This window comes from Paroedura picta, chromosome 14 (assembly GCF_049243985.1).
Source record: "Paroedura picta isolate Pp20150507F chromosome 14, Ppicta_v3.0, whole genome shotgun sequence".
Taxonomy (NCBI): Eukaryota; Metazoa; Chordata; class Lepidosauria; order Squamata; family Gekkonidae; genus Paroedura; species Paroedura picta.
The window spans coordinates 9,305,401-9,332,868 of NC_135382.1; the positions used below are offsets into that span (position 1 = coordinate 9,305,401).

Here is a 27,468-nt window from a genome sequence, read left to right on the forward strand (position 1 = left end):
GTGCCTGCTTGAAGAGTGACATCCACCAGCAGCTGTATGGAGTATGTTGTATGGCGTTCACAAATGGTATGCACTTGCCAAAAAATAGCTTCAGGTTAGAGTTCTCTTTTTTAAAAAATGAAAAAAAAGCTAAATTCCGTGATAAAACAGAAGACCACTGGGTTAAAAGAAAACCAAAACCCAAGTGTGTGCACTTGCTTGTTGCGATGCAAAGTTTCACAGTGTTGTGATTCAGGAGATCAACAAAACATCTAGAAGTATACACAACATTACTATTTTAAGTTGATTTTTAATATTAATTACATTCTTTACAATATGCCCATTGCCTGCAAAAGTTTTTTTTTTTTAATTTAAGGGGGAAACTGCTGGAAATGAGAAATGTCTGGCAGGATCATTCAGTCCATCAACAAACCATGAGCTCTTGTGTTCGTACGCTGGTATCCCCCCCACACCCTAAGACCTCTCTTTCCACCCTAAGACCTCCCTTTCCCTAAGACCTCTCTTTCCACCCTAAGACCTCCCTTTCCCTAAGACCTCCCTTTCCCTAAGACCTCTCTTTCCACACTAAGACCCCCCTTTCCCTAAGACTTCTCTTTCCACCCTAAGACTTCTCTTTCCACCCTAAGACCTCTCTTCCCACCCTAAGACCTCCCTTTCCCTAAGACCTCTCTTTCCACCCTAAGACCTCCCTTTCCCTAAGACTTCTCTTTCCACCCTAAGACCTCTCTTTCCCTAAGACCTCTCTTTCCTAGGCCATGCCCCAGGGAGGGCTCCCACGCCTTACCATGAAATCCATGCCTGGGTGTCTTCTACTTAGCTTCTGAGTTGGCTTAGGGATTTGCGCTTCAGCTCGGCCACCTCGGAAATCACCGAACCCCGAGGCGGCGCGTAGGAGGCCAGCACCACCCTCCTCTCCACACCGTGGCCCTGGCCTCCTACGCGCCGCCTCAGACTTCAGAGATCGCCGAGGCGAGGCAGCCGAGCCGAAGAGCGCATCCCAAGGTGGAATCCTCAGTAAGAGAAAGGTTGCCAGAACGCCTCATGCTTTATGAGCCAGCTGCTTTCAAAGTACAGTCAGGTCCACAGCCAGCTCTGGGTGAGAAATTCCTGTAGATTTGGGGGCAGAGCCTGGACAGGGTGTGATTTGGGGAAAGGGGGGACCTCAGCCGGAGGTAATGCCCCAAAGTCCTCCCTCAGCAGCTGCCCTTTGCCCCCAGGGAAACTGAGCTTTATAATGTGGCGATCACTCATAAATCCAGGAGAACTCCAGGCCCCATGTGGAGGTTGGTCACCCCAGCCGTGACCTTTGGGCACCTGAGACGTCTGAATTCCCACTCCCCCGTTCATTGACACAGGGTCTTCTGGGAAGGTCTTTTGTGAAAGCAGCACTGGAACTGTCCAGGAGTAAAATGTGGTGTAAAGACGCTCCCAGTCGATTGTTCCCCACAAGCCCACTATTTATGATGCCACAATCTGCTCTTTAGGTAGCCTCCTCATGTGGCTTCATGGGTGGTTCTCCCACCGGTATGATGAAACAGAAGCACAGATGTGTGAATATCTATATCTATATCTAAATTTCAGAAGGCCCCATGCTACTCCTGTTTTACATTTACATTGTGGTGGTGCTTCTAAGTTGAGCCCGGGGTGTCCTCCGAGCTGGCTGTGTTTTCATTCTGCTATTTCAAAAGCACAGAACGGGTGTTCTTATGTTGCAGGCAGCGATGCTCCCCAGCGTTGGTGCTGCCCTTTCGGATGTCCCTCCCCTTTTGAGAGATGTGTCCCACACTCAAGATGGAGTACAGATGCAGTGTGGCTCAGATTCAGAGCCCGCTGAAAACAAATGCTTGTTCCGAAGACAGCTCTGAATACCTGGAAGGAATCAAGATTTCTTGGCTTCTTGCAGCAATGGCATTGCCCTGTTCAGATTCAACAAGGGCTGAAAGAGGTGCACAGCTTTCTTCTCCAGAATCAAGATTCCATGGAGTTCCCACAGCCCTTTTTGCCACCCCAAAACACAGAGTCGTTATGCCTCCCTGGTGGCTTTCTGCTGCTCTCCGTTTCCTTGAGGTTCATAAGTGATTGTTCTTAGACAGGTAGGCTATGAGGGCCACAGCCACCCCCACGTAGATGCCTGTCCCGATCGTGATGGACAGCACGGCCAAGAAGAGGGCTCGCCGTGAACTGGAGCTGGCTTGGTGGAAGTCTCCTTTAGCAATGGCTTTGTTCGTCTATGAGGGAAAAGAGGGGTGGGGGAGGAAACATGCTCTTTAGTGAGGCTGGATACGGGGGAGGGCTCCTGAACTCTGTCTTTCAGCAAAACAGATAAAAATGATATAGAGCCGACAGGGTAGGAACTGGGGTTGAGCGCTCCAGTGCATTTCGGCCCAAGGCGGCGCATAGGAGGCCAGCACCCCAGCGCGGAGAGGAGGGGGGGCAGTGGCGTGCCGGTCAGCGGTTGCATGCAGGTACAGGCTTCTGCACCCTCATGCAGCCACCGGCTAAAACACCGTTGCCCCTCCTCTCTGCGCTGTGGCGCTGGCCGCCTCGGGTGGGCAAACCACGCCGAAGCACTCAACCCCAGTAGGAACCGTCAAAGACTTGATTGAGTCAAGCCCACCATCCAGAAATCTGAACCTGGACCCTTGGCTTCCCAGGGCAAGCACGTGCAATTTATAGGCTCCTGTAAATATATATATGTAGCTTAACAGAAATTGAGAAATATCAATTGATCAAAATATATATTAGCGGGCAACACCCACTAAAACCAAGCACCTCAGAAAAGAATGAATGCCAGCTTAACTGCCTAAGCCCATGAACATTGCCCCTTACTTCCATCAAATGCAGGCCTCAGCTCAATCGTCTCTCTAGGTTGCTGCAGCAGTTCATAAAGCCTTCAGGTCTTCGAAATCCAAGCTAGCCTTTGGTTTCCACATTCCTAGGCCAATTATAGTTTTCGGCCTACCTGAGTCAGAACATGTCCCAGTTAGAATCCTCTAGAAAATGACCTCACCGCTCTGATTGTCCCCCTCCCATCTTGTGGCTCTCCAGTTCCCACGGAGAGCCTATTAGCCCATTCCATACTTTGGCCGTGGAGATAAGGCGAGGCCATGAGAGTCCAGTTAGGACCACCTGCAGGATGGAACCAGTTAGATACGATGCACTTTAACCCTTGAGAGGAGGACACCCACCCAGCTCTGTACAGGAGGACATGGAAGAAGCAGGCTACCCCTGGATGAAGAGAACAGTTCTTAGCCACCAGGCCTCCACTGATCATGTTCAGTTGCAGTCCCACTTGACAAATCTCAAACAAAGTTGACTCAGCATTGTGGAATTTAATGAAAATGAATAAAATTCAAGAGAAAAAAAACTCTTTGGGAATTGTAACATGAATGAACAGAGGACACGTACAATATAATGAAGGCTTAAGTTCCTTCACTATATTGTCCGTGTCCTCTGTTTGTTCATGTTACAATTTACTTATTTACTTATTTACTTATTTACTTATTTACTTATTTACTTATTTACTTATTTACTTATTTATTTATTTACTTATTTACTTATTTACTTATTTACTTATTTACTTATTATTTGATTTCTAGGCCACCACTCCCGAAAAGGCTTGTGGTGGGTTACAAACATAAAATCCCCCATAAAATCCCCCTAAAAACAATATACAATCCAAAATTACCTATACAAAAAATCCAAGATACAACTCGGCGAAGTAAAAACAATTTCTTGTTTAAAAATCTAATGTGGTGACTCCAATATAAGAGACAGTAAAAGGTCTCCATTTCTTGCATGGCATCTTTAAGTATCTGAAAGGTTGTCACTAGGAGGAGGGCAGGGAAAGGCTCCTGTTGGCAGCAGAGGAGAGGCCCTGCAGAAATGGCTTTAAAATATGTGTAGAACGGTACTGGCTAGATAGCAAGCATTTTTTTCCCACAGTCAAGAGTAGTTCAGCAGTGGAATTGGCTGCCTAAGGGCGTGGGGAGCTCCCCCTTGCTGGTGAACTTCTGGCAGCGGCTGGACAGATCCTTCTCCTGGATGCTTGAGGCTGATCCTGCATTGCGCAGGGGGTGGGACTCGATGGCCTGCATGGCCCCTTCCCACTCTAGGATTCCAAGAAATTGAGAATCCGGAAGAGTCCAGAGAAAGGTTTGCTTCTCTATTTAGCCCTTTTAAAAATGTTACTACCACACATACTGGCGGGAGCCCACCCGTGGAAACACACACTACCCACAATGCTCCAGACATTCACGGTCACCCTTTCCTGTCCAGCTATGCACCCGTTAAATCTGCGTGTTGCCCTATTCACACGAAATGGCGACAGCATGGAGCGCAGGACCACTGTGGCAATTCTCTCTTCCAAATTAACAACCTGCTGCTTCTTTAGACACAGATGCACTCAGCTCAGTTGGCGGGTACTTAGCCTCCCAGTGCAGAAACACCCGCACCGCTAGCATTCTTGCCCTGGCTCCAGGCCCTGAAGCCAGGCCTGTTCCAATGGATCAGACCACAGTGCTTGCTGAGTGAGAGCATTTCCCCACCAGGGATCTCTAGTCTCCAGATGGGTTTTAAATAACCCGCGTCTCTGCCTAGAAAAGGCAATAAAGGAGTAGACTGCCAAGCAATTCATCATTTTGTTTGTCTGATTTTTCTTTCTTTTTAAAACTAAAAGCTATTCCCATGGCCGTAAAAAGGCAAGCCTCATCCAGGCACAATTTGGTTTGCACGGAGATATTCCTTTCAGCCTTCCAGCCTCTTTCTTTTCTAAATCAAGATTTATTTTGCTCATCCCCAAATTCAGACACACACAACACATCTTAGCAGGGACAGCTCTTTGCAATATTTATTATTTCCAGGTCTCTCAAAGATCTCCAGTGCTCTTTGCTGCACAGAAGTGATCCAAACGCGTCATTTCAGGGTGCTCCCACCCCCAGAGCACAAGGGATCCTTGCCGAGGTGTGTCTTTGCCACGGTGCTGAGTAAAAAGCCATCTATCTGTTTGCCAAAGGATCTGGAGGTACATTTTTGGAGGGGGGATCCTTCTGAATAAGCTTCCACACCCACCTGGAGATAAATGGTAAGAGTGGGAGATTCCAGCCACCACCTGGAGGTTGGAAAGTCTCAGGGGACCCACAAGTTCGCAGGTCCCGGAAGGAAGGACTTGGATATCTCCTGAGCATATGCTGGACCTCAGCATACGGATATTTTTCGGCTTATCCAACCGAGTTGCCCATTCCTAGTTCCAGGTCGGGAAATGCCTAGAGCAGGGGTAGTCAAACTGTGGCCCTCCAGATGTCCATGGACTACAATTCCCAGGAGCCCCCTGCCAGCGAACACTGGCAGGGGGCTCCTGGGAATTGTAGTCCATGGACATCTGGAGGGCCGCAGTTTGACTACCCCTGGCCTAGAGATTTGGAGCAGAGCCGGAGGGGGGCTGGGCCTTGGGGGGGAGGGTGTGATGTCATGGAGTCCACCTTCCAAAGCGGCCATTGCCTCCACGTTAATTGAGGTCTGTTGCCTGGAGGTCACTCGTAACTAGGGCTGGGCGCTTTGGCATCCGATGCGGCCATTCGTGCCCGAAGCAGCCAGCACCACGACACTGGCTGCTTCAGGCGCAAACAGCCGCTTTGGACGCTGAAGCGCCCAGCCCTAGTCATAATCTCAGGAGATTTCCAGCCACCACCTTGCAATTGGCAACTCCAGATCAGCCTGGCCCAACCACCTACGAATTCGAGCTGCCCAATTCATTTCCTTCCTCCGCTCCCCGCTCTCCCTCCTGGTGTGTGATGGTCTGGAGTCAGTTTGGTCAAACCGTCCACCTCTATTAATGGGAAATGATTTGGCAGACCGTTGTTGGAAAAGCGGGATATAAATATAACCCACAAATAAATAAATAAATGGAATGGTCTCCTATTTGGATAAATTTTTAACTTTTTTGGAATATTTTAGAGAAAATAAAAAAGTCATTTGGGCACCCCAAGCAGAGATTGCTGGCGGCACCTGGCTTCCTGTTCACCTGCGTCCTGCGGAAACCCCACAAAAATGAACAGACGGTGAGCAGATGGGTTCTCATGCATCTTCTATTCCACTAAAAGTGATTTTCAGAAGAAAAAAAAGTTGCATCTCGCTAGCTCGACTCATGAAAGTCCCAGAACAACCAACCAAATCTGTGCAGAACCTTTAATGAGGGCCAACCAAAAGGACATGGCTTGTCCGTGGATTGCCCTCTGTGGGTCAAATGTGTTCTCTCTGTGGATTGTGCTCTGTCCGTCAAAGGTGCCTTCTGTTCTGCTGCCTTTAACGGCACCCCCAAAACGTCCACCCGTGTAGCCCTCTCTGTTGTGTAGTCGAGGCAAGCCAAAGTGCTCATTCATTGCAGGGGGGCTCGTGGGACTTAGGCAGATGGTGAGAGCAAGGGCAAGATGGGATGAGCCAGCCGGTGCTTGGCTCTCCTGGTCTTTCTTACCGCCCAGGATAATGACAATCACTTTGGGGGCTGGGAGGACTTTCCCCCCAGGCTGCATTGTCCCAGAGATCCTGGAGGCTTTCCCCTTTCCCCTGGACAGAGAGCAGGGGTCACCGGTGGAGGGGAGAGGGAAAACAGCTGTGGATTTCCAGCATCAGGCAGGGGAAGACCCTTGAGGCCCCTTTCAGCTGTTGTCATCCCTAGGTTCTTGTTCTAATTGCCTTTTCAATCCACAACAGGACGACTTCCATTGTTTTTAAAGTAGGGAAAATTCTGACTTAAACAAAAGAAACCTCAGTTGCAGGTGTCACTCCCTTCCCAAGGGCACTTTCCCAATGGTGGGAGGGCTGACACCCTCCTGGTACAGTCCTTCTCTCCAATCAGCCCTCCGGGGCTGTATCAAAAGGCGCTGCTGTTCAAATGCACTCCTTGCTAAAAACATAAAAGAGCAGAACTCCCTTGTCAGCCTGTGGTTGGCATCGAGATGACCGATGAGCCAACTTAGCACAGTCTTGTGGCCAAAGCCTTTTCTGGAGCAGCCGGAGAACTTTCAATAAATAAAGGGCAAGATGGATGAAGCACAGGGAGAGAATTTTAAACCGAGGATTGTCCATCACAAGCCACACGTAGGGTGAGTCAGCGCATTTGACAGCAGACGGCACGGAAGACGACTGTGCGTGATCCCTTGCAAAAGTCTGAGATCCCTGATGGATCAACCTGACACGTCTTCATTATCTGCCATGCTGTTCCGAGGAGCCTTCTGGATTTGCGCAGGAGGCTCCTCCACTTGGTGGACTTTCCTTGCAAGGGAGGCATTTGTCACAGGAGAACTGGCAATGGTGCCACTTGCCCAGCAGTGCTTCAGAGAAATCTGTGACTCTGACCAGACCGTCTGTGCTTGAGGCTTTCATGAGTGAAGCGGCTTGAAACACTGCACGTCGCCACGGAAGAAAGCTTACTTTTAAACTGCTATGGTGAGTACAGAATCGACCCTGGAAAGAATGCACATGTGAATGCTTTCCTCTCCTTTGCTTTTCCTGCAGGGCCTTAAGTGAGCTCAAGGCAGCAGATGCAGGGAAGGGAGTTTCAAATATAAACAGGAGCTCATGGAGGCTTGGAACACTACCATGTGGGGATGAAGAGCCAAGGCCAGAGTCAACAGGAGCCAGCCAGCAGGAAGATGAGGTGCAGGTGTGCCGGGACTTATGGTCAAGAGCTGATGTAGACTCACCTCCACCCCCCAGCTCTAATCCAGCAGGTGAAAGTAAGTTAATTGCTCCCAGTCCTCCGAGATCACCTGCACCTTTGGAACAACACAGATGAGGCTGAGAATGGAGATACAAACTAGGCGGGAAAGTGGACGCTTCCTGGTTCAAGGGCAGCTATTTGCCAACAGTGAAGATGAATCTTTGCAGGACTATATCTGAAAAGGTGGAGTGTGGCTATAAAATGTCCTGAGAGGCTCTGTAGGGAGTGGACGCAATGAGTACAGCAGACTCTCAATTGCCAGCACTAACCTGATTGATTCCTAGCAGTGTGACTTTAGATCAGACAACATTACCTTGATTAATTTCTGGAAACCTGGTCTTGGACTGGAATGATGCGGGAGTTCTCCAACCTCCCCTGGCCTTGTTATCTTTCGAGATCAGAAAGAGACCAGAAGCTGGCAGGCCAGTACTACAGATTAGTTCCAGTGCCCTCCCTCACACAGGTGTACTTACTGTCTACTGGTTCAACAGCTCTTCCTCCCTCAACATAGCAACTAATGTCTCCTGCACTGGACAGTGGAGCACAGGGTAAGCATGCACAGTACCAAAAGCCCCACCAGACCCCTAGAGGGATGCTGGCAGACCATCACTGTGATCCCACTACAAGTTAGGGACACAACCACATTTCTGGGGGAACCGCACATCAAGATCACGAGATGGCATAATCTCACTGTACACAGTACTGGCCAGACCCCGCCCGGAGTCCAGTGTGCAGTTCTGGAGGCCTCACTTTTAAAAAGACGTGGGCAAAATGGAGAGTGGGCAGAGGAGAGCAATGTGAATGATCTGGGGCCTGGAGACCAAGCCCTATGAGGAAAGGCCAAGAGACTTGGGAATGTTCACCCTAGAGGAGGTTGAGAGAGGACATGATGGGTGTCTTTAAGTATCTGTAAGATTGTCATTTAAAGAACGGAAGGGAGCAGTTCCTTTTGGCAGCAGAGATAGCACCCACAGTAATGGCTTCAAACTACATGTAGAACGGTACTGGATAGATATCAGGGGGGAAATTACACAGTCAGAGTAGTTCAGCCATGGAATGGGCTGCAAAAAGGAGGAAGTTAGCTCCTGGCAGCAGCTGGACAGATACTTCTGCTGGCTGTGCATGGATTACTGCAGGGAGGATCCTATTTATGTCATTTCTCTACTGCTGAGTGTGTCACCCGGGCCCTGCTTCAGTTCTTCCTGAGCATATGTGTGTAAGTCCAGGCTTCTAAAATCTGAAGGCATTCGTTACTGAATGTCCGATCTGTCGATTGCACCGACTCATCCTCGTGTGATCCACCCAGAGTCCCTTCGAGAAAGGTGGACTGGAAATGTAAATCAAATCAAAAAACTAACAGATAGGCCGGGGGAGGCAAGGGCTCATGGGAATTGGAGTCCATGGACAACTGGAGAGCCACGCTTTGGCCACCCCTGAGACAGGCAAATACATAGTGGGATGTTGTGTTTCTGCACACCTCAATTCCCCCCCACACACACCCCTGCCAGTACCTCGTGCGACAAATAGAAGGCAGCGATTCCCAAAGGCCAGAAACAGCAGAGCATGGAGAAGACGCTCAGGCCGAGATGGTCCCTGGGGGGCATCATGAGGAAGTGGTCTTCACTGTCCGTGTCGCTTGAGTAGTCGCTCTGGAACAGCAAGGGGAGGGGGCACAGGAGAGGGGTGAATTAGCCTGGTATTGACCACACCTTGGCTGGCCTTGGGAGGCCCTTTTCACTTTCACACAAAGCTGCACAAGATACACCCCGAGAGCTGAACGCCTGGCCAGACAGCAAGCAAGAGAGCCAAAGTGGCACTGAGGCAACCAGGCCAGACGAGAAACTGAGAGACCCAGTCTCAAATCCCCATTCTGCCATGGATGGCTGCTGGGTGACCTCAGCCTGGTCACATACTTGCAGCCTGAGCTACCTCCCAGGGTTGTTGTGAGGATAAAACAGATGACATGAGCCCCTTTGGGTCCCTCTTGGGAAGGCAGGCAGGGCATATCCTCCACCGCACCAGACATTTGCTTGAGGCTGACCGAGCCAACAACATGTGCTGGTCCCCCCTCAGACCCCCTCCTCCATGACTGAAGATACCGACCCGCCTAAGGCTCACAAAGTCACTGTTTCTGTGAGAACATTGTTCTAGTGCAGGGGTAGTCAACCTGTGGTCCTCCAGATGTCCATGGACTACAATTCCCATGAGCCCCTGCCAGCATTTGCTGGCAGGGGCTCATGGGAATTGTAGTCCATGGACATTTGGAGGACCACAGGTTGACTACTCCTAGTGGATAGGTTATATGACAATTGTTATATCTGTTATATTGTTATGATGTAAGCAATATATAATCAATCCATGTAATCAATAGATGACATTCTATGTAAACTGACCAGAGCTGTATGGAAGGGTAATATAACAATCCAAATAAATAATAATAAATAAAGGAATTAAACAGACAAATAGTAAAGTGCATTTGGGGCATGTGGTCATTTTGAGGGGGAGGACTGGCCAAGGAATATTATTATTATTATTATTATTATTATTATTATTATTATTATTATTATTAGGATTTTTATTTCCTGCCACTCCCGGGTTACAATAGTAGTCCATAAACACTAAAACGGCAATAAAACCCGATTAAAACATTAAATACAGGACAGAAAAATACAAAAAACATAAAACATGGCAGTGTCACTCGCCTACCCTTCCCCCTAACACAACACCCATCAGGGAGGTGAGAGGGAGCCATAGCCAGATGCCATGTTCAATGGACATAACTGCTTCTTAGCAAGGCCAACTGATCTCTCTGCCCTGGACTCATAAACCTGGTGGAAGAGCTCCATCTTGCAGGCCCTGTGGAATGCAGAAAACTCCCACATGGTCCTCAGAGCTTGTTCCATCAGGTAGGGGCCAGGACCAAAAAGGCCTTGGCCTTGGTTGAGGCTAGGCAAGCTTCTCTGGGGCTGGAAACGATCAGCAAGTTGGTACCTGCAGAGTGCAAAGCCCTGCAAGGGGCATAGGGCAACAGGAGGAATATCATGTTTTCTTAATGGCTGCCAAGACAGACAGTTCTTCGGTATTATTATTATTATTATTATTATTATTATTATTATTATTATTATTATTATTATTATTAGATTTATAGCCCGCCACTCCCTTGCGGCTCGTGGCGGGTAACAATATCGCAATTCCCCATTAAAACCCCATAAAACAATAATAACATTGCCAATATTGCCGGCATGGCAAGAATGGCAGCTCAACTCCCCCCCCTCCCTCCCACTACTAGCGGGTGGAGAGGAGGTCCTGATGATGTTTTGCTTCGGGTCCAGAACCCGAGTCCCCGGGGGAGGCATAGATCTATTATCAGCCCCGGCCTCAACCATAAACCTGGCGGAAGAGCTCCGTCTTGCAGGCCCTGCGGAATGTTGAAAGATCCCGCAGGGCCCGCAGCTCTCCCGGGAGCTCATTCCACCAGGTCGGGGCCAGGACTGAAAAGGCCCTGGCCCTGGTCGAGGCCAGGCGTGCTTCCCTAGGGCCGGGAACGACCAACAGGTTTTCACCCGCAGAGCGCAAGGCCCTGCGAGGGGCATAGGGCGATAGGCGGTCCCTCAGGTATGTGGGTCCCAACTCGCGTAAAGCCTTGAAGGTTAGAACCAGAACCTTGAACCGGATCCGGGCAGCAATTGGCAACCAGTGCAGCTGCCTCAGCACTGGCTGGATGTGGGCCCTCCAAGATGTGCCAGTAAGGACCCTAGCAGCTGCGTTTTGCACTAGCTGAAGTTTCCGGATCAAGGACAAGGGAAGGCCCGCGTAGAGCGAGTTACAGAAATCTATTCTGGAGGTGACCGTTGCATGGATCACTGTGGCTAAGTGTTCGGGGGACAGATAGGGCGCTAATAGTCGGGCCTGGCGAAGGTGGAAAAACGCCTGGCCCGCTACTTTTTTGACCTGCGCCTCCAAAGTCAGGGAGGCATCAATGGCCACACCCAAGTTCCTGGCCTGGGACGTGATGGTGAGTTGCGTCCCTGCCAGGGTGGGTAAGCGCGCTTCCTGGTCCTGCCCCCTACGTCCCAGCCACAGGACCTCCGTCTTGGAGGGGTTGAGTTTCAGGCGACTCTGCTCGAACCATTCTGTCACTGCTTCCAAACATCTGGCGAATGGTTCCGGGGGGGAGTCCGGGCGGCCGTCCATGAGGAGATAGAGCTGGATGTCATCAGCGTACTGGTGGCAACCCAGTCCAAAACTCCGTACCAGCTGGGCCAGAGGGCGCATAAAGATGTTGAATAATGTGGGGGAGAGGACCGCACCCTGAGGGACCCCACAAGGGAGTCTATAGGACTATAGGTAGGGCTGATGTCTGAAAAGGGTGAGTGGGGGGGGGCAGAGGTTCATCAGCAGAGCCTTTGGTTGGCATGCAGAAGGTCCCAGGTTCAGTCCCAGGCATCTCCAATGAAAAAGGACCAAGCAATCTCTAGATCAAAAGTAAACATTCAAAGGTAAATGAAGAAATGTTAACTTTAATTCAATCCATTTTGGAACAATATTTTACTGTGGAATCCTTTTATTTAGCTATACATACTTACCTAGTCTACCAGATGGTGCAGTCCTAAGTACATTGAATACTATGAGATTTATTTCTTACTAGACACAGTCCCTTGAAGTTTAAATATACACCTGCTAATACATTTTAATTTTGAAACGTTAAAAATTGGGGGCCCTCCAGAAAAAGGGCAAGAAGACAGAAAGAGTGAATGCGGGCAGCCTTCCACCTTCAGATTCAGATTATATGCGGGGTGCACATGCACATCAGTGCTTGCCAGCCTCAATCATGAGAAGTAAAATGGCAGCCAGAGGGAGGGAACTTTGCTGGAGGAAGATGTGAGAAGGGTGTGCCATAAGCTTCCCTGCTAAGAGAGAGGTCATGGGGCCGCTCCTGCAATCACAGGTGTATAAGAAGACTCCTAGCTGGAGGGAGGAAGGGAGGAGAGGCAGAAGCAAGCAAGGCCAGAAGTCAGAGCAACCAGCTCTTGTTGTGGAAGGAAGAATGCTTTTGCCTGTAGCAGCGACCTCACCAGTAACTTCGGAAGCCACTTGCTTTGATGGGCGAAGTCTCTAGAAATGTTCAGTACACAAAACACTTTGTATCTTTTTTTTGTAAAAATGCCAGGCCTTTTACTGTCCTTTTCCCGTCAGTTTCTTGCAAAAGCAGACCTGACTTTTCCTGAACCCATTCACACAGAGACTTTACCTTCCTTATATACATTCATAGCTTCAACATGGTAATTCATGGAGAGGGGGAGTCAGAGAGCTGAGTGGCATGGGTGCCTGAGCTTTGCTGGCTAGCAAAGCACCTAGAAGGGCCAAAATGCTATTATGGAGGATAAGAACAAGAGGAGCTGACAGAAGGAACCAGGGAGACCAAAACAAACAATGCTGCTATTGCCTTTTTTGCAAGAAAGGGGCAGGATGAAGAGCAGGAGATGGTGCCTCTTGAGGCAGGAAGAACAGGATGGGTCTGAGGGAAAGTGCCCTGAGGGTGATAGCAGCAGAACAGCAGGTTGGAGGGCTGCACAGAGAGAGGTCAGGGGCCGCATGCAGCCTGCGGGCCTCAGGTTGGGGACTCCTGTCCTAGGTGGCCTTCCATCCCAGTGCAGACCAGGGCCAAACCTGCTTAGCTTCTTGAAGAAAAACAACAGCTTCAGAAGTCCAGCCTTGCTGGCAGCACTGTGAATAGGCGACCCATGGGTCTCTTTTTAGCTCTGCCCGTACATTTCTACAAGACACAAATCTCAGAAAGGCGACTTCAATTTGTTCTCATGCAAAGGAAGGGAAGCCCTGCTGCAGTGCCCTGGGGACTTCTCACTCCTCCGGAACATGGAACTACTCTGCATTACGATGGGCCCACGGGGGTGGCCTCTTATAGCGCACCAGGCAAGATAGGGCAGCACACTGTCATTCTGTGCACATGTCCAGAAGAGGGGGGGTGTATGTCTACTTTCATTCTAGACATCAAGCAGCAGCTGCAGCAGAAGCAGGTCATGCAAAAGGCACTTTGGAATCATGCTGAGATGCTGTTCATTATCCTTTAGAGCAGGGGTCCCCAACCTTTTTATCACCGGGAACCGGTCAACACTTGACAATTTTACTGAGGCCGGGGGGGGGGGGGTAGTCTCTTGCTGAAGGACGTCGCTGCCACCTGAGCCCCTGCTCGCTTTCCTGATGGCACTCCTGAATTCCCGCCACCCACTGGGGGCACTGCCAGCAGCAATGCCGCGCCAAGGGGGAGCCCCAGCCAGGGCGGCTGCTGGAGAGCACCCAAGGTGAGCCGGTGGCAGAGTTGCAGGGCAGCCCCCAAGGCAGCAGCCGGGGAGGAGGACGAGGAGGAGCTGCGGCCGGGTACTGACTGATCCATGGACCGGGGTTTGGGGACCACTGACATAGAGAGTACATAAATGTAAACAGAATGCACAGGGGGACCTAAAACGAAACTGGTGGACACGCAGGTGGTAATATTGCTGCTGTGTTTCTTCTTTGCAGTGGTGGGAGGAGTGAGGAAGGGCACCCCCAGCTCTATCTCTTGGCTCCTATGAACCAAGGACAGCCACAGCTGCGGGCTGCAGAGAGAGAACTTGGGCACCACAAATTGCACCCCCCACAACGCTTTCTGAGGCCTTCCTTGGGGAAGTGCAGTGTCCCTCTGCCTCAGGGTCTTACTGGTACAATTTCCGCACAAGGAATTTCCCGCATCACAGCCCCCTCATGTTGTCGGCTTGTTGAGCCCCCTCCAAATGACCTTGACAACAGTCTGTGGCTGTTTCGCGATGCAGCCATTTTTAAAGTGTGCTATGGTCGGTTGATCGCTGTCCCGCCCTCTCTGCTTGCTCACCATTTCCTGCGTCAGTTCAACCGTCATCACCACCCAGTCTGTCAATCCCCCATCCCTTCCGCTCCTCACCCCCAACCCATCCCACCCTGCTGGTCTGTGTCCCTGCCACTCAGCCTCCCCCACCCGCCTTGGCCCTCTTCCCCCACGGACACTTCTGAAGCGTGGGCACCACTGCCGCCCCCTCCCCCCCACGCTTCCCCATGAGGCTTCGCCGCTGCTGTGCTGCCCCCCTCCCCCGCATGCACACACACACTTCCCCGCATGGTGTGTGTGGGCACGGGGGCGGCAAGCGTGTGTGCATGGGGGGAGGGGGCAGTGGGAGCAATGGAGGCCCCACGGGGATCCTTCCGTCTGGAACGGCCCAATAGCCAAGACCAACCCTGCTCAGCTTCTGAGATCTGATGAGGTCAAGACAGCCTGAGGCATCCAGGTGGGATTAGACCTCATAAGTTCTTTAACACGTGATAACGAAATATTCACTTCTGTAATTTTTGTGTAAAAAAAGAAAAATTCAGTTAGAAAAAAAGACATCTCAGTCCCCCTGACCCCACCCTTGCAACATCATAGTGGTTGGATTTCCATAAATCAGGATGTTTAAATTATTCAGGACTTTAATCAGGGATTAATTGATTAATAAGCAATAAAACCTCCAAAGGCAAGCTAATTTATTCATGAACATTTGAAATGACAGGCATTTTCAGAAATGATGATTTTGGAATGAACATAAATAAGCTAGAATGAAAATGTGAAGCAGAGATTCACTTATCGATTCCAATGCTTGTCTTGAGCCTTGCATGAGAATTCAAGCTCCTTCGTGTTTTGGGAACGCTTTGTGTTTCTGGCCTCCTTGGAGCCACACCCCTGCCTAAGTAGGGAGCCTCTTTAGATGTCGAGGGGTTAGATACCCTGGACTGGTTCTGCTCAAGGCCTCACTTTACTTTGGGAGATGGTTGATGTCAGGGGAAGTCTCCGTCCGCTGGAGGAAGGCACCTACTGGAACGGGTCCACAGAAGTTAAGCAGGGTCAGCCCTGTCTGGTGTTTGGATGGGAGTAGTGTTGGGCACTTTGGTGTCCGAAGTGGCTGCTCGCGCCTGAAGCAGCCAGCGCCGTGTCGCAGGGGGAGAGGGGAGGAGCAGGCATTGAGCAGCCTTTTTCAACCTTTTGGCCAGCCAGGAACCCCTGAAATAATTTTTCAGCCTCTGAGGAGCCCCGGAAGTGTTATCAGCTGGCCACACCTCCCAACCACGCCCCCAGAAGTGACATCACCACCCGCATTAACAAGCAGAAGGTGGTTTAAGGTGGAGGAGGCATGCAGGCGCATTAACCACAAGAGAACTTACTCATGCTTGGGAAGGGGAGCAACAGAAGCGGCCAGGTCCCTAGTTTGTGGCTGAGTCCATTCGGTCGAGAGGGGAAAGGCCACAGCCCCCCTCCAGAGCCCTCGGGGGTCCACAGAACCCTGGTTGGGAATGCCCGCCTTAGAGACTAACAAAAATGTAGCACTTTTCTTGAGTCACACTAAGCTCCTCATAAAAGCTCCTCCTCTGCCGCGAATGTTGTTAGTATTTTAGGTGCTGGGGTCTCTTGTTCTTTTCTACTGCTATAAAGGGGTAGTCAAACTGTGGCCCTCCAAATGTCCATGGACTACAATTCCCATGAGCCCCTGCCAACTAATGCTTGTAGTCCATGGACATCTGGAGGGCCGCAGTTTGACTACCCCTGGCTACAGACTAACACAGCTTGGTCACCATGGAGATCCTGTAATCCCAGGAGACCGTCAGCCTCTAAGTGGAGGCTGCTAAATCTGACCAAGGAGCTTTCAGGTGGGTTGCCACGTTGGTCTGAAGCAGCAGAACCAAGTTTGAATGCGGTGACACCTTTAAGACAAACAAAGTTTTATTCTGGGCATAAGCTTTTCACGTTCAAACACTGGAGATAAGATTTCGTGGGCATGCAATGAAGACAGTTGGGTGCACACAACAATGGATACCCAGAATAAAACGTTGAGAGTAATAAATATGCCGCTGGACTCACATTTTGCTCACAGAGCTTTTCACACTGGCATGAAGCAAAAGGTAAAGAGGGAAAGTCCGAAACTGGGGAATGCTAATCTGTCTCTCAAAAAGATGCAGTTATATATTTAGACAGATCACAGGAGAAGAAGATGACCTGGTTCAGTGGTCCCCAACCTTTATATCACCGGGGACCACTCACCGGGGACCACTCAACGCCTTTTACTGAGGCCCGGTGTAGGGGGGGGGTAGTTTACTCCTCTACTCTCAACCACTGCCCTAACGCTCTCTGATCGCTATGGTAATGTTTAAACATCCCTTCAAAATAAGATACAGACATGCCACAACAATGAAGTGTGTTGTAAAGGGCCAGGGGGGATGAAGTAAAGGGCCGGGGGGGGGGAGAAGGTGTCCTTCGGGGCCCACCTCCAATTAGTTGAAGGACCACATGTGGTCCGCGGCCCACAGGTTGGGGATCGCTAACCTGGTTTGTTCGTACCCCACTTTTTCTAACCGAAGGAGTCTCAAAGCGTCTGACAGTCGCCTGCTCTTCCTCTCCCCACAATAGACACCCTGGGAGGTGGGGGGGAGGGGGCTGAGAGAGCTCTGAGAGAACTATGACTAGCCCAAGGTCAACCAGCTGGTGGAGGAGTGGGGAATCAAACCTGCCTCTGATTAGAGGCCGCTGCTCTTACTGCTACACTTAAGCTGGCTCCCAGCGAGGGTCAGCAGCCACGACGCAATGCACACCGAGTATATTTCCAAAGTCACTCCAAGCAATATTTCAGCTGCCAAGCGACCCAGGATTATTGCCCGCAAAGCTCCAGAGTGCCGTTGACATCGGTGCTGCCAAATAAGTAATTAGAAGGTTGGCCAGAGGAAGGAGCAGCCTTGGGGAGGCCTCCGATACCTTCCGTCGGTTTTCTCCCCTCCGCATTTGCAATTCAGCCCTTGGGGATTGAAGGGGTTTTTAAAAAACAAAATCAAAGTTCACTGAAGCTTTTATCAGGCTGATTGGCTGGCAAAGAGAATGAGAACAGTCAGATCATACCCATTAACTGACTGCCTTAATTACATTAAGCCAGCAGATTAATTGACAGTCCAGCCAAGTTTTACCCAACCCACTACGGATACTCGGGCGGGGGGGGGGGGGGGACTCAGTTCACACCGGCGCTCTGTCACCGCACTCCCTGACCATTTGGGTGCCCAAAGCTGTGGGATAAGAGGAGCCCCTGGGTTTACTGGGTTTGTTGCCATATTGGCCTTTGGTGGTGTGTCAAAAGTATATCTTTCTAGTGCAGTGCTTCTCAACCTGGGGGTCGAGGCCCTTTTGGGGGTCGAACGGCCTTTTCACAGGGGTTGCGGCAGGGCAAGCAGCTTGGCTGGGGGGAGGCGCCATCCACACAACAGCCCTATAGGGTAGATCAAGATGGAGCGTTCATTGGTCTGGAGCAGCGGAAAAGAGCAAGATCGGCATGGTGGGACAAGAGGCAGAACTGAACTGAGAAATCCTGGAAGAAAAACACTTTATATACAATCATGAACAATGGAGCTTCATGTTATTGGTCAGTTTTGGTTTAATTTCTGTGAAAGAACACTTGCATAATTTTATGGTTGGGGGTCACCACAACATGATGAACGATATTAAAGGGTCGCGGCATTAGGAAGGTTGAGAACCACTGTTCTAGTTCCTCTGGGTTTGATTCCCTGCTCCCCCACATGCAGTCAACTGGGTGACCTTGGACTCGCCACAGCCCTGATAAAGCTGTTCTGACCAAGCAGGATATCAGGGCTCTCTCAGCCTCACCCACCCCACAGGGTGTCTGTTGTGGGGAAGAGGAAAGGGAAGGAGATTGTAAGCCACTTTGACTCCTTCAGGTAGAGAAAAGCGGCATATAAGAACCAACTCTTCTTCTTCAGTAATATCAGGGCTCTCTCAGCCTCCCCTCCCTCACAGGGTGTCTGTTGTGGGGAGAGGAAAGGGAAAGAGATTGTAATGGTGCCCCCAGACAAGCTGCATTTACAGCCTTCTTTACTGGCCTAGGTCAAATCCGGAAAGGGCAATTTCCTGTGTCGATGAGCCTAATTTGAATTTAAAAATTGGCATTTGGGGTGGGGGGGCACTAAGACTCCCTTTCTCAAAGGAAACATTTTCCAGGGCTCCCCTTTGACTTAGGTTTTGCAAAATGAGGTAATAAATAACATCCCCCAACTACATATAAAGACTGCCGTGGTTAGCTCCCAGACTCGCCTGATGTCACGTGATTTAAATTTTGCAATCTGATTCGCTGTTGGCCTGGAGCTCTTCGCTGGCATCTCAGGGACAGGTCACTGGGCGGCAGCTAAATGCATAACACACTTGGGTTGATACTGCATTTATGGTACTTTGTTTTTCTGTTGTCGATCCAGCTGAATTCTGATTAATTTGAACACAGGTTTTCCTCCTCCTCTCAAATTAGAAAGTGTTCTGCACTTGATTGGGGAAGCTCAGAGCAGGGAGGGGCGCCAAGCACAGCAGGAGGCTCTTTCTTTTCCTGAAAGGGAGTGGGGGCAGAGGACTGGAGGCAGCCGAGGAGGGGGAAATAAATCCAAGAGGCAAATCTCTGCTGAGAGAAGTGTGCGCTTCTGGAGCACAGTCACTTTAAAACAGGGAGGGAAGCCTTGCAACTGGGAACTAGAAAGTCTTTGAACTGATGTCCTTGCCAGTCAGAGAAAATTGCCTTGCTACGCTGGCATTGCAAGCACGGAGCAGGAAGCTAATTCACAAAAGCAGAGATCTACACTTATGCGGGTGGCTTAAAAAGCCAGGTCTTCAAATATAGCGACTTATATCTGCTCCTGGATATCGCGTGGGAATGGTAGGGTCACTGCAGACCTATCATGCATGTTGCAGAGGGAAAATTTAAAGTGCCCCAAATCAAAATGGAAATTGAATTCAGTGCAGAAGGAAGGGTTTTATTCGGACTGGGAGTGGATAAAAAGCAAAGTGCAGACTCGACCTTGGTTTGTCCCAGCCTTGTGGCTGAGAAATTATACTGAGGCTGACTGAGCACCCAGGCAAGGATATTAATGTCCATATAAAAGCCCGGCGAAATTTATACCTAACATTTTCCATGCAGTCCTAAGACAAAGGGCAGACATGACTCCAGTGGGATTCAATCCAGAGGGTCAGGAAAACCGATCTGCTGGGCTGCTACCCACTGGACATCTGCCATTTCAGCGACTCCATCGGCTAGGCTGCATGTGTACCGAACAGGGGACTCCAAGCCTCTTGCCTCCTTTGGCATGCATGTCGAATAAGTTAGTTTTTATACCCTGCTTTTCACTACCTGAAGGAGTCTTAAGGCAGCTTGCAATTGCATTCCCTTCCTCTCCCCACCACAGATAACCAGAGTGGCTGGTGAGACTGAGAGAGTTCTGAGAGAACTGTGACAAGCCCAAGGTCACCCAGGTGGCTGCATGTGGAGGGGGAGTAGGGAACCAAGCCCCATTTTCCCAATTATAGGCTGCCGTTCTTAACCATGACACCGTGATGTTGAACAAGACAGCATAATGTTGAGGGAAGCTCACACCACGAAGGGGGGGGGGGGTCAGTTTTTGAACAGTTCAGAGACTAGAGCTCTTCCTCCTCCTGTCATACGATCATGATGTCATGCAACTTTCTGTCACACGTTCAGCAAACCCTGTGTAGTCTCTGGGTTAAAGTTGGCTGCTGGGTCTGAAAAAGATGAAGACGGTTGCACTGGAATGCAGGCACAGTCCAGCTGCTCCCCCCCCCCCCCCGCGCTGTAGTGCTGGCTGCCTCGGGCTTCGGTGATCGCTGAGGTGGCCCAACTGCGCCGACACACTCACCCCTAGTCTAGCCCAAAGCTAAGCTTGTGATTTTGGAGGGAAAGTTCTTGCTTCACCGCCTCCTGCTGAAACTAAGTGGCTTGCTGTAGCTTTGCTCAGAAAGAAAGAGGTTTTCCCTTCCAAAGTCAAAAGACTCTACAGGCCAAAAAAGGCCACCGTCGTTTTTTTCTCAATCTCTGCACAGATTTCCAGGTTACACAAGCTCTGCCCCATGTAATCTTAGCCGACTGCTCAGCATTGTTAGGACTATTTATTGATACCCCACTTCTCTTCCCAATTGGAAATCAAAGCCGTTTAAGGCAGTGTTCTCCCCTCCTCCATTTTCTCATGACGACCCTGGGGGCTGGGTCCCCAGCATCTCTGGTTAAGAAGAGCAAGGGGCAGGCCTCCAGTCAGAGGAGGCAATCCTGACCTTGGTAGACTGCGAGGGTCACATCCATGAGCTGGGCTTGTTGCCCACTCTGACCAGACAAGTGGCATGAGTCCAGCGATATGAGACTATAGCTAGTCTCAGATCACTGAATTTAAAAAAATTAGATGACAACAGGGGTAGTTTAAAAGGAGCTGCATGCGGTTTAGTGCCCTGCTGGGATTGACTTGAAAGAGAGGCAAACCGCTGAACTTAAGAATGACTCGGGATCGATCCGTTTGGAGGAAGAGTGCAACCCACACAGGGCAGACTTTAAAAAACTGCCAAGATGTGTAGGATCAAATTTGCAAGGAAGGACTGGATATAAGCATCACTAGGCAGCTGCGCTAGGGCACTGACAAACACACCAGACGTTTGCTTGAGACCGACTGACTCAAAACATCTACAGGTCCCCCCACCTTTAGACTGAAAGGTCAAACTTACCGAGGGACTGTCAAAGTTGATGTTGAAATGCTGTTCTAGTTGGTATGTTATTGTTATTTGTTATATTGATATTGTTCTATGTAAATGTTTTACAATGTTTTATGTAAACCACCCAGAGCTGTAGGTAAGGGCGGTATAAAAACATGAATGAATGAATGAATGAATGAATGAATGAATGAATGAATGAATGAATGGATGGATGGATGGATGGATGGATGGATGGATGGATGGATGGATGGATGGATGGATGGATCAATCAATCAATCAATCAATGAATCAATGAATGAACACCTCCCCAGGTTCTTTTCAGTTTATTGGCACAAGACTCAAAAAGCTCTCCAGAGCTTCAGCCAGAGGACCCTTCCCCCATATAAATTGCAGCCCTGTGCAAAGCGTGGTAGAGTTAGAGATGACTTTGCACAGACACACTCACATACAAATACGTACCCAGTTATTACAGCTTGCAATACCAGTGCCAGTGGGTTGTACCATGCATTCTGTATACTCAACATGTCCCCCCATATTATGAGATCATGTGACTCTTTCCCATTTTTCACAGTGGCTGATAACACAGCAGAAAATCACCTCCTGGAAAATGAGACTTTGCATCTGCTTGTCAATTAAAAAAAAAAAGCCTTGTCAATTTCAAAATTGGGTTCCCCCCCCCCCCCGGAAAAAAAAGCCTTGTGAATTTCAAAATTGGGTTCTCCCCCTTTGCTCCTGTTCTGTTCCCTTTCATTCAATTACCTGATGCCAAAATATATGCACAAAATCTGATCCATGTGGATTTAATTGGAAGGAACTTTCTGCATGCTATTGCACAGCTGCAATAGGTCAATTATGTTTTTTTAAAAAAACATCTTTGTACACCATCACCTCAGTTTAGAAAAGCGTGTTTTCTTGATTCTACCTGCAGAAAGCACCGGGTCATGTCTGACCCTTGGGGTGACGCCCTCTAGCGTTTTCATGGCAGACTCAATACGGGGTGGTTTGCCAGTTTACCCCCCAGCAAGCTGGGTACTCATTTTAGCCACCTCGGAAGGATGGAAGGCTGAGTCAACCTTGAGCCAGCTGCTGGGATCGAACTCCCAACCTCATGGGCAGACAACTTCAGGCAGCATGTCACTGCCTTACCACTCTGCGCCACAAGAGGCTCTGCAGAATGATTACGCCAGAGAAAAAAGAACGGTGCATAAGACAGGCACAGAATCCAAAGTCAAGATTAAGGCTTACTGTTCTGAAAATCTCGAGTGAGATGTGCATTCATAATGAGTCTACATTTACATTCCCCTCTTCGGGGTCCTCACCATGTTTCATCTGACCAACTGTCACCCATCTGCAACAGCAGATGAACCCTGTTTTCTAAATTGCAGCTGGAAGCACATTTAACGCTTACACCTGAAAAGATTTAAGAGTGCCCAGGAGTAAAAATCCCGAATGAGTCACTGTTCTGAGTGTACCTCCTGATGGATAGGAAATAAGTCTGGAAATTTATTTATTTATTTGATTTATTTCCCGCCGCTCCCTAAGGGCTTGCAGTGGCTTACAATTCATTAAAAACCCCAATAAAATCCCATAACAGTAAAACAATCTCTACATCTTTCCCTTCTTCATAATTCGTTAAGGGCTAAATGGGCGGAGAGTGGGCAGAACCAGTCCAGATGAGGGGCCAATTGGCCCCTCACCAGGACAGACAGTAGTTCTAGCCAATCGGGTGAGGGCACAATCTAGGCAGGACAGGCCAGAAAGGCTTCTAGGCCCTCACCAGGACAGGCCAGAAAGCCACGGGGAAGTGGCAGCACACCATGAGTAAAGAAAGAGGCCTTCCCCTCGGGCCTAGAAGCTTCTAGGCCCGAGGGGAAGGCCACGCCGCTGCCAGGGGGTGAGGGGGGGGGAAGCAGGCCTTCCCACTGGGCCCAGAAACGCTGCACCCGGGATCAATGCCGCCTCTGTGTCTGCTGGGTGGCCACAGCAAGGGGGGGGGCTTTCAAAGCCCGTCCTCACGAATCTAGTAAATAAATAAATAAATAACAATCCTGAATGAATCACTGTTCTGAGTGTACCTCCTGATAGGAAATAAGATTGGAACTGGAACTGGACAGGGTTCCACAGTCATTCTGTTGCATCTCTGCATCAGGAAAACTTCAGTGATCCAAACATAACTGATCCTGAAATACAGCCGAATTTCCCACTTAACAGAGACCGACTGGTGGGTGGCCGGTCTGCAGAGAAGTAACGGGCAGCCTCTTCCCTGGGGATGGGAGAGCCTGTTTGGCCTCCTAGTGAGTGACTGAAGGTTTTGTTTCTCGGGACGCCCAACTGACCATGTTACAAGACAGCTTGGCAACCACGGTAATAGACTATGACAAGCAGACCACCCTAACCTCGAGTTCCTGGAAATCATCATCTTCATCCAGGTCGTAGGAGAGGGCGTGGATCTTGATCTCGTCCGTGGACAGGCTCACAAATCTGCCGTCAGAGTACTCCAAGCCATCTTTGGTGGGAGACCTGTTCTCGATGAAGGTGGTCTCGCAGCACTCGGCACTGATGCTCTCCCCCCACGATCGCAGCATGCTCTCTGAATACAGGATGATGTTCGGGTGGTAGCGGGACTCCACTGTCTGAGGCAGAGTATTGGGGTCCAGGAACTGCTGAACTGGATCATTCTTGGGGAAGCTTGGAGAGTAGAGAGTCCCAGTCGGCCGACTCTGATACTGGGGTGTTGGGTACACAGACACCAACCCGTCCCTGCCCTCGGCCATCAAGTTCCTGGTATTAATTAAGCCGTTCCTTTTCTTTGGGTCAGCGGCTTTGCTGGGCTTCAACACATTCTTTGGGTCCATAATGCCATCCATCCTCTGTCCGTTTACAGTCTCATTTAATGGAAATCTCTGCACTGGCTACCACATGGGATGAACTGGACCCATTTTCCTAGGGAAGAAAACAAAGCCGATCAGCAGAGGGAAAATGGCCATTCAGATCCGTTGATGATCTGATAGACCCTCTTAAACAGCTAAAAAGAAATGCAGGTTTTACTCTTGCAAATTGCTCTGCCTCGGCAGTTTTTAAGGAATATTTGCTGCAACTGGAGACTGTGGTAGAAATTAAACTTGCATCAACATGAGAATCTTTTCTCACATCACTGCCAAGCAGCCCGTGAGCAGATACACAGAGGGGTGGGCGGGAGATGCTCCCATGAAGAGAGATGCTCCCTTCTGCCATGCATTCACTGAGTTGCATCAGCCAACTCTTAGCTCTTCCATCTGTAATAGAGGGGTTATGATATTGGCCTGTCATACACGGCATGATTACAGGCACAGAAGACTCTGAGCGTTCCAAAGCACTTACACTGTGTTTCTGCTACCAGTTTTTGGGAAGCCGAACAAAGCAGTCAATTATGTTCCTAGGAGTAATTATCAGAACCAAGTCAGAGAACCTTTCCTTAAAATGGTCAGAGTTAAAAAGATTGCACAAGTGATGTATTACCCGAGGTCCATCATGCTGACTGACTGCAACGGATCTTTAAAAATTATTGCATTTCAGTTAAATTTTTGTAATTTCCTAAAACGGGAGGAGCCTTTCTCAATGGTAGATTTTTAAAAGATATATTAATCCTATCATTAAAGTTGGCAACATTTATCCCTAACCTTTCTCCTCTTTTCACTTTTCCCCCCATACGATCTTTTATCACTCCGCCCTCAGCAACTCTGTGAAAAAATAGACCAAAAAGATGTCAGAAAAGAGAATCAAAAAAGCTAAGAAAATTAGTGGAGGGAGGAAGGGAGAGGAGAGGGAAATGTTGGAATGAGCCACTCAGCATGCCTGGATGTTGGGGGGGGGCATTACGTCACTCTAAGGGGGGTATGGGTGTTATGTCCTTGAATGACATGCCTCTGAGTGCCTTAGCCTGGGAGCTGCCCTCTGACCCGTCCTCTCTTTCTCTGTCCTCTCACGTTCTCCACATGGCATTCCACGAAGACACACATCTCTGCAGGTCTCTCCTGCAAATGCGATGCCCTCAAACTTCCATGCCCATGATGCCAGAGAGGCTGGCCATTTGTGACAGGGAAAGTACTCTTTAGATTCAGCTTCTCTCTCTCCTTTTGAGTGTAACCTGAATATGAGCTAAATCTACTTGAATAAATGTATGTTTACCGTTTTTTCAATATGCTTCTTGGGAGATTTAATTACTATACTCAGGCATAACAAAAATAGAGTCCAGTAGCACCTTTAAGACCAACAAAGATTTATTCAAGGCGTGAGCTTTCAAGTGCAAGCACTCTTCCTCAGACTAAAAGAACAACCATCATAACTGTAGAGATATAAGGCAAAAGCAAATTGTGGCACCCCTTGAAGGCCACTTCTCCCACCCTCCCACTTCTATTTTTCTCCCTTTTCTGCATCTTCTGCCCCTTCATCAGTGTAAAAGCTCCTTTGATTACTTTTCCCCTCATTTTTAAATTTAATTTTTTTACAAGTGGCACAAATCAATCAATATCAGAATATCGCTAATCTTGGATCACTGAAAATAAAAAGAAACGGGAAAACTTAAAAGAGTTGCGCAAGAGGTTGCATTTCCCAAGCCCTGAAAGGGAGGAGGGAGGGCGAGGGAGAGATCAGCATCAAGTTGTGTGTCACCAATCAACCCCAGCAGCGGGCACAGTGGCTGCAGGCAATGCTTAGCTGGGCATGTGTGTTCATGCACACCTTCACAATGGGTCCACCAAGTTCAGCAGGCACTCTCCCCCCTCTGATCTCAGTGTCCCCTATTCATTCCACTCCCTCATCTGTCTCCAAAGTCTACTCTAGTAGACGAGTTTCTTCATTTTGGTATGAACCAGCGTTGAAAGATCTGCAGTTGGCTTGGTGCTGGGATGTAGGAATCTCCCTCTCTCTTTCTCCATCCTCCTGCCCGTGAGTGCATGTAAATCTGGCATTACTATGCTTTCTCTTGCCTTTAATGGATTTATTAACTTTTTATTGTTAGTCTCCTACCACTTATTAAAAAAATGGGGGACAATAATTCAAAATGGTGCTTGAGTGACAACGAAGGAGGGGGGTAGCAGAGGGGGGTGACTCTTTTCTATTTTTCACAGTGGCCGATGATGCTCCACCAAAACTTGGCAATTAGGAAAACGGTGCTTCGCAGGTGCTCTGGACCAGGGATAGTCAAACTGCGGCCCTCCAGATGTCTATGGACTACAATTCCCATGAGCCCCTGCCAGCGAATGCTGGCAGGGGCTCACGGGAATTGTAGTCCATGGACATCTGGAGGGCCGCAGTTTGACTACCCCTGCTCTGGACAGTTCGAAAGATAGTTTCAGCATGATTTCTGTTTGTTTTTTCTGCCCTCTTGTTCCCTTTCATTCAACGAACTGAGCCACAAGGATTTAAATGAAAGGTTTGACACTGTGATAGGAAAACCCCATAATTAAAAAAGCAAAAAACAAATTTGGACGCTGCCCTCTTGCAAGTCACAAGTGATATTCCCATCCCAATTAAGAAAACTGCATTTTTTTGGTTCTAGATGCAGAATAAATACGTCTGTGAAAAAAGGATATTGTGTAAGGCAGGCAATGAATCTGAAGTCAAGCTTAAAGGCTTGGCTTTTCGGATTCTCTTCAGTAAGTTGTGCATGTATAATAGGCCCCAATATCATGCTTTTATAACTGGGCAAAGCTTTGCTTTGTTAACGATACACACCGACACGAAAAGGGAGGGGGAGACGGAAGGCATTTCCCCAGACTGTGCCATGTCCTTCAGTGGGTTGTAGGTTGCTTCCAGCACAGCAAACAGTGTTTTTAAGACGTCTTCCAAGAGGTGTACGTTTTGCTGGATAGTTTGGGGTTTTGCTAATCTGTCTAGTTTGGGGAAGGTTATTTCTTCACGGTAGCCGGGAGTAAGAGCTCCCTTATCTATTGGTCTAAGACAGTTTGGTGTAGTGGTTAGGAGTGTGGACTTCTAATCTGGCATGTCAGGTTCGATTCTGCGCTCCCCCACATGCAGCCAGCTGGGTGACCTTGGGCTCGCCAAAGCACTGATAAAACTGTTCTGACTGAGCAGTGATATCAGGGCTCTCTCAGCCTCACCCACCCCACAGGGTGTCAGTTGTGGGGAGAGGAATGGGAAGGCGACTGTAAGC

At 49.2% G+C, this 27,468-nt stretch overlaps 1 protein-coding gene across 2 annotated transcripts in view; it reads right to left on the reverse strand.

Annotated features, from left to right (window-relative positions):
• Nucleotides 1-269: 269 nt before the first annotated feature.
• SYNDIG1 (synapse differentiation inducing 1) overlaps nucleotides 270-27,468 on the reverse strand; it is a 36,838-nt gene continuing 9,639 nt past the window's right edge. Inside the window, exons 2-5 of one of the 2 annotated variants that reach the window (XR_013226541.1) lie at nucleotides 23,711-24,257; nucleotides 9,232-9,369; nucleotides 609-2,228; nucleotides 270-534 (exon numbers count right to left, since the gene is read on the reverse strand). Coding sequence is in view for 1 of the 2 variants with exons in the window: in XM_077310182.1 (XP_077166297.1) it covers nucleotides 2,070-2,228; nucleotides 9,232-9,369; nucleotides 23,711-24,181 (768 nt within the window). In the remaining variant the exon portion in view is untranslated. Of the gene's footprint in view, nucleotides 2,229-9,231; nucleotides 9,370-23,710; nucleotides 24,258-27,468 lie in introns of both variants that reach the window. The other variant, XM_077310182.1, reaches the window with a different exon arrangement.